This window comes from Dipodomys ordii, unplaced genomic scaffold (genome assembly GCF_000151885.1).
Source record: "Dipodomys ordii isolate 6190 unplaced genomic scaffold, Dord_2.0 Scaffold22, whole genome shotgun sequence".
Lineage (NCBI taxonomy): Eukaryota > Metazoa > Chordata > Mammalia > Rodentia > Heteromyidae > Dipodomys > Dipodomys ordii.
The window spans coordinates 405,948-419,039 of NW_012267238.1; the positions used below are offsets into that span (position 1 = coordinate 405,948).

The 13,092-nt window shown below is 51.5% G+C and overlaps 1 protein-coding gene across 1 annotated transcript in view; it reads right to left on the bottom strand.

The window, feature by feature from the left end:
• Positions 1–698: 698 nt before the first annotated feature.
• LOC105983885 overlaps positions 699–13,092 on the bottom strand; it is a 57,977-nt gene continuing 45,583 nt past the window's right edge. Inside the window, exons 2-6 of the mRNA XM_013013920.1 lie at positions 6,115–6,303; positions 5,157–5,300; positions 3,518–3,660; positions 2,374–2,495; positions 699–852 (exon numbers count right to left, since the gene is read on the bottom strand). Of these exons, the coding sequence (XP_012869374.1) occupies positions 699–852; positions 2,374–2,495; positions 3,518–3,660; positions 5,157–5,300; positions 6,115–6,303 (752 nt within the window). The remainder of the gene's footprint in view (positions 853–2,373; positions 2,496–3,517; positions 3,661–5,156; positions 5,301–6,114; positions 6,304–13,092) is intronic.

The following is a 13,092-nucleotide window of genomic DNA, read 5'->3' on the forward strand; positions in this document are numbered from 1 at the left end:
TTCTTACTCTCAAGATCCCAGTGTCCAAAACCCACAAGGTCCAGTGTCCACATACCCCAGATACCAGTGTCCAAACTCTCCAGATTCCAGATTCCAGTGTCCAAGATTCACAGATTCCGGGGTCTACACTCCCACCATCCTAGGATCCATACTGCCCAGATCCAAGTGTCCACACTCCCAAGATCTCAGTGTCCATTCTCCCCAGATATCATTGTCCACATTCCCAAGATCCTAGTGTCCACAATCCCCAGATCCCAGGGTCCACACTCCCAGATCTCCGTGTTCTCACTCTCCAGATCCCAGTGTCCACAATCCCCAGATCCCAGTGTGCTCAATCCCCCTATTCCAGTTTCCAAACTCCATAGATCCCACTGTCCATATCCCTAGTTCCCCGTGTCCATCCTCTCCAGATCCCAGTGCCCACCCTCCCATATCTCAGTGTTAACACGACCCAGATTCCAGTGTGCACCCTCCTCTCATCCAAGGATCCACACTCCCCATATCCCAGGAGGAAGAACACTGGATTTTGGGTGTGTGGACACTAGGATCTGGAGAGTTTGTACACTGGTATAGGGAGAGTATGAACACTGGGATCTGGGGAGTATGGACATTGGGATCTGGGGACTGTGGACACTAGATCTTGGGAGTGTGGTCACTAGGATCTGGGGAGTGTGGACACTGAGATCTTGAGAGTGTGGTCAATGGAATCTGGGGTTGGAAACACTGGGATGAGTGCACACAGGGATCTGGGAGTGTTGACTCCGGATCTGGACAGTGTGGACAGTGGACTCTATGGAGTCTGGATACTGGGATGTGGGGAGTTTGGACACTGTAGTCTTTGCAGTCTTGACACTGGGATATGGGGAGTGTGGAACCTGGGATCAGAGAAGTGTGCACACTGGACTGTCGGTAGTGTGCACACTGCGAACTGAGGAGTGTGTACACTGCGATCTGGAGAGTGTGGACATGGAGTTCTGGGAGTGTGGACATTTAGATCTGGGGATTTGTATACTGGTATAGGGAGTGTGTGCACACTATTATCAGGAGAGTGTGGACATGGGTCTGGGAGTGTGGACACGGGGCTCTTGGAAATTTGGACATTGGGAAATGGGGACTTTGGACACTGGGCTCTTAGGAGTGTGGTCAATGGATATGGGGGAGTGGGGACACGAGTCTATGGTTTCTCGATACTGGGAATTGGGGAATTTGGACACTGTAACCTTTGGATTGTTGACACTAAGATATGGAGAGAATGGACCCTGGGATCCGAGGAATGTGCACATTGGACTCTGCGTAGTGTGCGCCCTGGGATCTGGGAGTTTGGACACTAGGATCTGGTGAGTGTGGACACTGAGATCTCGGGAGTGAAGACCTTGGACTCTGAGGAGTGTGCACACTGGACTCTAAGGAGTGTGCTCATTGGGATCTAGGAGTGTGGACACTGGGATCTCTGAATCTATGGAGTCTGGAGTTTGGACACTGTGAAATGGGGAGTGTGGATCGTGGGCTTTGAGGAGTGTGCACACTGGTCTCTGGGTATTGTGCACACTGTGATCTGAGAGTGTGGACACTGAGAGCTGGGGAGTGTGGACACTGGGATATGGGGAGTGTCGACACTGGGATCTTGGAAGTGTGGACACTGGGATCTGGGGAGTGTGGACACTGGGATCTGGCAGTTTGGACACTGGGATCAGGGAACTCTAGACCCTTGAATCTGGGGAGTATGGACACTAGGATCTGGGGATTGTGAGCACTGGGATCGAGCAAGTGTGCACACTGTGATCCGGTGAGTGTGGACATCGGGATGTGGTGTGTTTGGAGTGTGTACTCTGTGGAGTGTGGACACTGGAGTCTGGGGAATGTGCACACTGGGATCGGGGTAGTGTGGACCCTAGATCTTGGCAGTGTAAACACTGAAATCTATGGAGTCTGGATACTGGGATGTGGGGAGTTTGGACACTGTACTCTGGAGTGTTGACACTGGGATATGGGGAGTGTGGAACCTGGGATTATTGGAGTGTGCACACTGAACTCTGGGTAGTATGGACTCTGGGATCTGGGTGGGTGGACAATGGGATCTGGGGAAATTGGACACTGTGATCTGGAGAGTGTGGACATGGGGGTCTGGGATTGTGGACACTGGGATCTGGGTATTCTGACACTGTTTTCTGGGTAGTATGGACACTGGGTTCTGCAGAGTGTGGACATAGAGATCTGGAGATTATGGACACTGGGTTCTGGGGAGTATAGACACTGGAATCTGGGGAGTGTGGACCCTGGGATCCAGAGAATGTGGACACTGGACTCTTGGTAGTGTGAACAATGATATCTGGGAAGTGTGGACACTGGGATCTGGGGAGTGCGGAGACTGACATCTGGAGAGTATGGACTCGGGGATCTAGCAGTGTGGATACTGGGATCTTGGGAGTGTGGAGACTGGGATAGGTGAGTGTGCACACTGGGATATGGGAAGTATGGACAATGGGCTCTGTGGACTGTGGACAATGGGATCTGTGGACTGTGGACAATGGGATCTGGAGAGTGTGGAAACTTGGATCTTGGGAGTGTGGACACTTGGATCTAGGCAATGTGGATCCTAGGATGTTGGGAGTGTAAACACCGGACTCTGTGAATTGTGGACACTGGGATCTAGATAGTTTGGACACTGTTATCTGGGGAGTATGGACACTGGACCTTGTATATTGTGGACACTGGAATCTGGGAGTAAGAACATTAGACTCTGCTGAGTGTGGACACTGTGCTCTGTGGGGTCTGGACACTAGGATTTGGGTTGTGTGGACAGTGGGTCTGAGGAAAGTGCTTCCAGGGATCTGGGGAGTGTGGACCCTAGGATCAGAGGCGTGTGCACAGTGGACTCTTGTTAGTGTGCACACTGGGATCTGGGGAGTGTGAACATTGGATCTGGGGAGTGTGGACATTGTGCTCTGTAGGATATGGCCACTGGAATCTTGGGACTCTGCACACTGCACTCTGGGGAGTGTGTACACTGGTATCTGTGAGTGTGGACACTGGTATCTGGGAGTGTGGACACTGGTATCTGGGAGTGTGGACATTGGAAAGTGATTACTGAGGACACTATGATCTGGTAATTGGGACACTTGAGTCCATGGACTGTGGACACTGAGACATGGGGAGTATGGACAATAGGAACTTGCTGGGGTGAACACCAAGATCGTGGGAGTGTGGACCCTGGATCTGGGCAGTGTGGACACTGGAATCTATGGAGTCTGGCTACTCGATGTGGACACTGGAATATGAGAAGTGTGGATCCTGGGATAGAGGAGTGTACACACTGAACTCTGGGAAATGTACACACTGGGATCTTGGAGGGTGGTTACTGGATTTGGGGTGTGTGGACACTGGAGTCTGGGTAGTTTGTACAATGGTATAGGGAGAGTATGAACACTGGGTCTGGGGAGTATGGACATTGGGATCTGGGGAGTGTGGACACTAGATCTTGGGAGTGTGGTCACTAAGATCTGGGGAGTGTGGACACTGGGATCTTGGGAGAGTGATCAATGGGATCTGGGGAGTGGGCACACTGGGAGCAGAGGAGAGTGTACACAGGGATCTGGGAGTGTGGACACTTGGAACAGGGGAGTGTGAAAACTGGGATCCGTAGGGTGTGGATACTGGGAGCTGGGGAGTGTGGACACTGGGGTCTAGGGATTGTGGACACTGGGACACTGGGAGTGTGGACACTTGAAACAGGGGCATGTGAACACTGGGATCTGAAGGGTTTGGACACTGGGACCTGGGGAGTGTGGACACTGGGATCTTGGGGGTGTGGACACTGGGTTCTAGGGAGTGTGGACACTGGAATATTAGGAATATGGACACTGGTTTGTTGGGAGTGTGGACCCTGGGTTCTGGGAAATGTGGATCCTGGGATGTTGGGAATGTGGACACTGGACTCTGGGTATTTTGGACACTGGGATCTTGGTAGTGTGGACACGTGGATTTGGGAGTGTGGACACGGGATCTGGGAAGTTTGTACACTGATGTACGAGGAGTTTGAACACTGGAATCTAGGAAGTGTGGACATTGGGATTTGTGGAGTGTGTAGGGGAGTGTGGTCACTGGGATCGGGGAGTGTGTAGACTGGGATCGGGGGACTGTGAACTTTGGGATCGGGGTAATATGGACATTGGGATCTGGGGAATGTGGACACTGGGATCTGGGCAGCATACACGAATCTTAGGAGTGTGGACATTGGATCTGGGGAGTGTGGACATTGTGCTCTGTGAGGTGTGGACACTGTGCTCTGTGGGGTGTGAACACTGGCATCTGGGGAGTCTTCACACTGCACTCTGGGGAGTGTTGACTCCAGATCTGGGCAGAGTGGACAGTGGAATCTATGGAGTCTGGATACTGGGATGTGGGGAGTTTGTACACTGTACTCTTTGGAGTGTTGACACTGGGATATGGGGAGTGTGAAATCTGGGATCGGAGAAGTGTGCACACTGGACTGTCGGTAGTGTGCACACTGGGATCTGAGGAGTGTGGACACTGCGATCTGGAGAGTGTGGACATGGGGTTCTGGGAGTGTGGACATTTGGATTTGGGGATTTGGTATAGGGGGAGTGTGCAGTAGTATCAGGGGAGTGTGGACACTGGGATCTGGAGAGTGTGCACCCAGGGATCTGGGTAGTAAGGACCTTGGGTTCAGAAGAGTGTGCACACTGTACTCTGGCTAGTTTGCACACTGGTATCTGAGAAGTGTGGACAATGAGATGTGTGGAGTGTGAACATTGGATCTGGGGAGTATGGACACTGTGCCTGGCGGGGTGTGGACACTGGCATCTGGGGAGTCTGCACACTGAACACTCAGTAGTGTGGATAATGGTATCAGTGGAGTGAAGACACTGTGATTAGTGAGGACACTAAGATCTGGGGAATGTGGACACTTGAGTCTATGGACTGTGGACACTGAAGCATGGGGAGTGTAGACACTGGGATCTTGGGAGGGTGGACACTAGGATTTGGGCAGTGTGGACACTGGAATCTATGGAGTCTGGGTACTGGGATGTGGGGAGTTTGGACTTTGTATTATTTGGAATGTTGACACTGGGATATGGGGAGTGTGGATCCTGTGATCAGAGGAGGGTGCACAGTGGAATCTGGGTCATCTGAACATTGGGATGTGGAAGAGTGGACACTGGGATCTGGAGTAGGTGGACACGGGGAAGATAGAGTGTGGACACTGGGATCTATGGAGTGTGGAAACTGGAATAGGGGGATTGTGTACACTGGGATCTGGGGAGTGTGGACACTGGGATCTGGAGAGGGAGAACACGGAGATTTGGGAGTGTGGACACTGGGATCTGGGGATTATGGACACTAGGATCTGGGGAGTGTGGACACTTGGAATTGGGTAATGTGGATACTGGGGTCTTGGGATAGTGGACACTGAGATCTTGGGATTGTAGACACTGGGATCTATGGAGTGGGGACAATGGGATCTTGGGAATATGGACACTGATATCTGGGGAGTGTGTATACTGGGTTCTGGAAAGTGTAGACTCGGAGATCTGGGAGTGTGGATACTGGGATCAGGGCAGTGTGGACACTGGGATAGTGGGGTGTATTAACTCTGGATGGGGAGGAGTATGAACACTGGGATCTTGAGAGGGTAGACATTGAGATCTGTTGAGTGTGGACACTGGAATCTAGGGATTCGGGTTTGTGGGGAGGATGGACACTGGGATCTGGGCAGTGTGGACACTGAAATCTATGGAAGCTGGATACTGGGATATGGGGAGTTTGGACACTGTACTACTCTTTGGAGTGTTGACCCTGAGATATGGGGAGTGTGGAACCTAGGATTACAGGAGTTTGCACACTGAACTCTGGATAGTATGGACACTGGGATCTGAGTGGGTGGACAATGGGATTTGGGGAGATTGGACACTGTGATCAGGAGAGTATGGACACAGTGTCTGGGAGTGTTGACACTTTGTTCTGGGGAGTATAGACAATGGAATCTGGGAAGTGTGGACACTGGAATCCAGGGAATGTGGACACTGGACTCTGGGGAGTGTGAAAAATGATATCTGGGAAGTGTGGACACTGGGATCTGGGGAGTGTGGATACTGACATCTGGAGAATGTGGAATTGGGGATTTCGGCAGTGTGGATACTGGGATGTTGAGAGTGTGGACACTGGCATAGGGGAGTGTGCATACTGGGATCTGTGGAGTGTGGACACTGGGATCTTTGGAGTGTGCACACTTGGATCTGGGCAATGTGGATCCTAGGATGTTGGGAGTGTAGACACCGGACTCTGTGAATTGTGGACACTGGGATCTGGAGAGTTTGGACACTGGTATCTGGGGAGTGTGGACACTGGACCTTGTGGATTGTGGACACTGGGATCTTGGGAGTAAGAATATTAGACCCTGCTGAGTGTAAACACTGTGCTCTGTGGGGTGTGGACACTAGGAATTGGGTTGTGTGGAAACTGGGTCTGAGGAATGTGCACCCAGGAATCTGGGGAGTGTGCTCTCTGCAATCAGAGGAGTGTGCACAGTGGACTCTGGTTAGTGTGCACACTGGGATATGGGGAGTGTGAACATTGGATCTAGGGAGTGTGGACATTGTGGTCTGTGGGATATGGCCACTGGCATCTGGGGAGTCTGCACACTGCACTCTGGAGAGTGTGTACACTGGTATCTGGGATTCTGGACACCGGAAAGTGATTACTGAGGACACTAAGATCTGGTAATGTACACACTTGAGTCCATGAACTGTGGACACTGAGACATGTGAAGTGTGGACACTGGGATCTGGGCAGTGTGGACACTGGAATCTATGGAGTCTGGATACTGGGATGTGAACACTGGGATATGAGAAGTGTGGATCATGGGATAGAGGAGCTTACACACTGAACTCTGGGTAATATGCTCATTGGGACCTTGGAGGGTGGACACTGGATTTGGGGTGTTTGGACACTGGGATCTGGGGAGTTTGTACACTGGTATTGGGAGAGTGTGAACACTGGGACTGGGGAGTATGGACATTGGGTTCTGGGGAGTGTGGACACTAGGTCTTGAGTGTAGTCACTAGAATCTGGGGACTGTGGCCACTGGGGAGTGTGGTCAATGGGAATGGGGGAGTGTGGACACTGGTATCTGGGAGTTTGAACACTGGAGTCTGGATACTGTGAAGTGGGGAGTTTGGACACTGTAACCTTTGTGGTGTTGACACTGAGATATGAGGAGTATGGACCCTGGCATCTGAGGAGTGTGCACATTGGACTCTGCGTAGAGTGCACCCTGCGATCTGGGAGTTTGGACTCTAGGACCTGGGGTGTGTGGACACTGGGATCTCGGGGACATTGGACTCTGAGGAGTGTGCACCATGGACTCTGAGTGTGCACACTGGGATCTAGGAGTGCGGACACTGGGATCTCTGAATCTATGGAGTCTGGATACTGGGAAATGAAGAGTTTGGACACTACTCTTTCGAATATGGACACTGTTATATGGGTAGTGTGGACCATAGGATTTGAGGAGTATGCACACTGGTCTCAGGGTAAGGTGCACACTGTGAACTGGGAGTGTGAACACTGGGATCTGGGAAGTGTGGGCACTGGGATAGGGGGAGTGTGCCCATTCTGATTGGGGATCTGTGAACACTGGGATCTTGGAAGTGTGGACACTGGGATCTTAGGATTGTGGACACTGGGATATTGGGAGTTTCGACAATGGGATTTGGGGAGAGTGGACACTGGGTTTTTGGGAGTGAGGACATTGGACTCTGAGAAGTGTGCACCCTGGACTTTGAGGAGTATGCACATTCGGATCTAGGAGTGTGGACACTGATATCTCTGAATCTATGGTGTCTGGATACGGGGATATGAGGACTTTGGACACTCTACTCTTTCGAGTGTGGACCAAGGGATTTGAGGAGTGTGCACACTGGTCTCTGGGTAATGTGCACACTGTGATCTGGGAGTGTGAACACTGGGATCTGGGGAGTGTGGAAACTGCGATAGGGGGAGTGTGCCCACTTGGATGAGGGTTCTGTGAACAATGGGATCTTGGGAATGTGGACAGTGGGATCTTCAGAGTGTGGACACTGGAATCAGGAAAGTCTGGACACTTGGATCTAGGGAGTATGGACACTGGGATCTGGGGATTGTGAACACTGGGATTGGGGGAGTGTGAACATTGGGATCCGGGGAGTGTGGACACCGGGATTTATGGAGTATGGAGGGTGTACTATATGCAGTGTGGACATACCAGTCTGGAGACTGTGCACACTGGGATCTAGGGAGTGTGGACACTGGTATCTGGGCAGTGTGGACACTGGAATCTGTGGAGTGTGGATACTGGGATGTGGGGACTTTGGACACTGTACTCTTTGGAATGTTGACACTGGGAGTGTGGATCCTGGGATCAGAGGAGGGTTCACACGATGGGCAGGATTAACACTGGGATGTGGGAGAGTGGGCACTGAGATCTGGAGAGGGTGGACACGAGGAACTGGGAGTGTGGACACTGGGATCTATGGAGTATGGAAACTGGAATAGTGGGATTGTGCACACTGGGATCTGGAGAGTTTGGACAATGGTATCTGGGGAGTGTGGACACTGGACCTTGTGGATTGTGGATACTGGGATCTTGGGAGTAAGAACATTGGACTCTTCTGAGTGTGGGGTGTGGAAACTGGCAATTGGGTTGTGTGGAAACTGGGTCTGAGGAATGTGCACCCAGGAATCTGGGGAGATTGGACTCTGATCAGAGGAGTGTGCACACTGGACTCTGGGTAATGTGCATACTGGGATATGGGGAGTGTGAACATTGGATCTAGGGAGTGTGGACATTGAGATCGAGGGAGTGTATACCCTCAATCTGGGAAGTGTATACACTGGAATCTATGGAGTCTGGGTACTGGGATGTGGACACTGGGATATGAGAAGTGTGGATCCTGGGATAGAGGACTGTATACACTGAACTCTGGGTAATGGGCACACTGGGAACTTGGAGGGTGGACACAGGATTTGGGGTGTGTGGACACTGGGATCTGGGGACTGTGAAAACTGGCTTCTGGGGAGTGTGGACACTGGGATCTTGGGAGTGTGGTCAATGGGAATGGGGGAGTATGGACACTGGGATCTGGGGGAGTGTGCACACTTGAGTCTATGGAGTCTGGATACTGGGAAGTGGGAAGTTTGGACACTGTAACCTTTGGAGTGTTGACACTGAGATATGGAGAGTATGGACTTTGGGATCCGAGGAGTGTGCACATTGGACTGTGAGTAGTGTGCACCCTGGGATCTGGGAGTTTGGACACTGGGATCTGGGGAGTGTGGACACTGGGATGTCAGGAGTAAGGACATTGGACTCTGAGGAGTGTGCACCCTGGATTCGGAGGAGTGTGCAAATTGGATGTAGGAGTGTGGACACTGGTATCTCTGAATCTATAAAGTCTGGATACTAGAATATGAGGAGTTTGGACACTCTACTCTTTCGACTGTGGATACTGTGATATGAGGAATGTAGACCATGGGATTGAGGAGTGTGTACACTGGTCTCTGGGTAATATACACACTGTGATCTGGCAGTGTGGACACTTGGATCAGGGGAGTGTGCACCCTGGGATAGGGGGAGTGTGCCCACATGGATCATGAATCTGTGAACACTGGGATCTTGGGAGTGGAGGCACGGGGATGTTGGGAGTGTGGACACTTGGATCTGGGGACTATGGACACTGGGATCTGGGGATTGTGAACACGGATCGGCGGGGTGTGAACATTGGGATCCGGGGAGTGTGGACACCAGGATGTGGGAACTGTGGAGGGTGTACTCTGTCGAGTGTGGACACTGGAGTCAGGGGACTGTGCACACTGGGATATAAGGAGTGTGGACACTTGTATCTTGGGAATGTGGACAATGGACTCAGTGGGTTATGGACACTGGGATCTTGGTAGTGAGGACACCGTACTCTGGGGAGTGTAGACACTGCTCTGTGAGGTGTGGACACTGGGAATTGGGTTTTGTGGACAAAGGGTCTGAGGAAAGTGCACCCAGGGATCTGGGGAGTGTGGACCCTAGAATCAGAGGAGTGTGCAGACTGGACTCTGTGTAGTGTGTCCACTTGTATCTGAGAAGTGTGGCCACTGGGATCTGGGTATTGTGCACATTGGATCTGGGGAGTGTGGGCACTGTACTCTGTGTGGGGTGTGGCCAGGGACATCTGGGGAGTCTGCATACTGCACTCTGGGGAGTGTGGACACTGTGAATAGTGAGGACAGTAAGATCTGGGGAATGTGGACACGTGAGTCCATGCAGTGTGGACAGTGATGGGTGGGGAGTGTGGAAACTGGGATCTCGGGAGGGTGGACACAGGGATCAGGGTAGTGTGGACCTTGTTCTGGGCAGTGTAAACACTACAGTCTGTGCAGTCTGGATCCTGGGATGTGGGGAGTTGGGACCCTGTACTCTTTGGAGTGTTGACACTGGGATATGGGGAGTGTGGAACCTGGGATCAGAGAAGTGGGCACACTGGACTGTGGGTAGTGTGCACACTGGAATCTGGGTTTGTGGACACTGGGATCTGAGGAGTGTGGACACTGGGATCTGGAGAGTGTGGACGCAGGAATCTGGGTGTATGAACACTGGGATTGGGGGAGTGTGAACAATGGGAACTGGGGAGTGTTTACCTTGGGATCTGGGGAATATGAACACTGGGGTCTGTTGTGTGGGGACATTGGCATCTGGGGAGTGTGGACACTGTGATTTGGACAGTGTGGACACTGGAATCTATGGAGTCATGATACTGGGATGTGGGGAGTTTGGACACTGTAATACTTTGGGTGTTAACAATGGGATATGGGGAGTGTGGAACCTGGGATCAGAGGAGTGTGCACACTGGACTGTGGGTAGTGTGCACACTGGGAATTGGGTTGCGTGGACACTGGGATCTGGGGAGTGAGCACCCAGGGATCTGGGTAGTGTGGAGCCCGGATTTAGCAGAGTGTTCACAATGGACTCTGGGTAGTGTGCACACTGGTATCTGAGCAGTGTGGACACTGGGATAAGGGGAGTGTGAACATTGGATCTGGGGAGTATGGACACTGTGCCCGGTGGGGTGTGGACACTGGCATCTGGGGAATCTGCACATTGAACTCTGGGTAGTGTGGATAGTGTTACCAATGGAGTGAAGATACTGTGATTAGTGAGGACACTAAGATCTGGGGAATGTGGACACTTGAGTCCCTGGACTGTGGACTCTGAAGCATGGGGAGTGTGGACACAGGAATCTTGGGAGGATGGACATGGTATTTGGGCAGTGTGGACACTGTAAACTATGGAATCTGGATACTGGGAAATGGGGAGTTTGGACACTGTATTCTTTGGAATATTGACACTGGGATATGGGGAGTGTGGATCTTGGGATCAGAGAATGGTGCACACTGGACACTGGGTTGTGTGATCACTTTGATGAGGGAGGGTGGGCACTGGGATCTGGAGAGTGTGGACATGGGGAACTGGGAGTGTGGACACTTGGATCTATGGAGTTTGGAAACTGGAATAGTGGGATTGTGCACACTGGGATCTGGGGAGTGTGGACACTGGGATCTGGAGAGGGTGGACACGGGGAACTGGGAGTGTGGATACTTGGATCTATGGAGTTTGGAAACTGGAATAGTGGGATTGTGCACACTGGGATCTGGGGAGTGTGGACACTGGGATCGCAAGAGTGAGAACATGGAGATCTGGGAATGTGGACACTGGGATCTGGGGAGTATTGACACTTGGAATTGGGTATAGTGAACACTGAGATCTTGCGAGTGTGAACTCTAGGATCTTGGGATTGTGGAAACTGAGATCTTGGGAATGAGGACACTGGGATCACTGGAGTGGGGACACTGGGATCTTGGGAATGTGGATACTGATATCTTGGGTGTGTGGATATTGGGATCTGGAAAGTGTGGACTCGGGGATCTGGCAGTGTGGATACTGGAATCATGGCAGTGTGGACACTGGGATAGGGGGAGTGTGCACACTGGTATCTGGGAAGTGTGGACACTGGGATAGGGGGAGTATTAACTCTGGATGGGGGGACTATGAACATTGGGATCTTGGGAGTGTGGACATTGAGATCTGGGGAGTGTGGACACTGGAATCTAAGGATTCTGGATACCATGATGTGGGGAGTATGGACACTGTACTACTCCTTGGAGTGTTGACACTGGAATATGGGTAGTGTGGAGCCTCGGATTACAGGAATGTGCACACTGAACTCTGGGTAGTATGGACACTGGGATCTGGGCGGGTGGACAATGGGATCTTGGGAGATTGGACGCTGGGCCTGGAGAGTATAGACACAGGAAACTGGGGAGTGTGGACACTGGGATCTAGGGAATGTGAACCCTGGACTCCGGGGAGTGTGAACAATGATATCTGGGAAGTGTGGACACTGGGATCTGGGGAGTGTGGATACTGTCATCTGGAGAGTGTGGACTCGGATCTGACAGTGTAGATACTGGGGTCTTGGGAGTGTGGACACTGGGATAGGGGGAGTATTAATTCTTTATGGGGGGAGTATGAACACTGGGATCTTGGGAGTATGGACATTGAGATTTGGGGAGTGTGGACACTGGAATCTATGGATTCTGGATACTATGATGTGGGTAATTACCACGCCTACTCTGGTGGAGTCTGCTTAGCATGGAACACCTGCTTTCAGACCTGAGAATGGGGCTTCACAGAAGCCTATCTCTGAGAATGGGACTTCACCGAAGTCTACCTCAGAGAATGGGGCTTCAAAGAGGCCTACCTCCTGGAAAGGCTGGCAAGCCCCTGGGAAAGATGTGTTTTCTGTTCCTGCTTTTCTTTTCTTCACTGTTTAGGAGTGCCTATTAATCTTTTACTGTTCCTGCTGCTTATTGTACTTACTCATGCTCAACGTTCCCTTATTCAAGGCTCTTTCTTTTTTAATTTAATTTAATTTAATTTGTGAACATACTATACAGAGGGGTTACAATTACATGGGCAGGATAATGCGTACATTTCTTACCAAGCATTGCAGCCCCCTCCTTTGGTTTACCCTTCACATCCCTTCC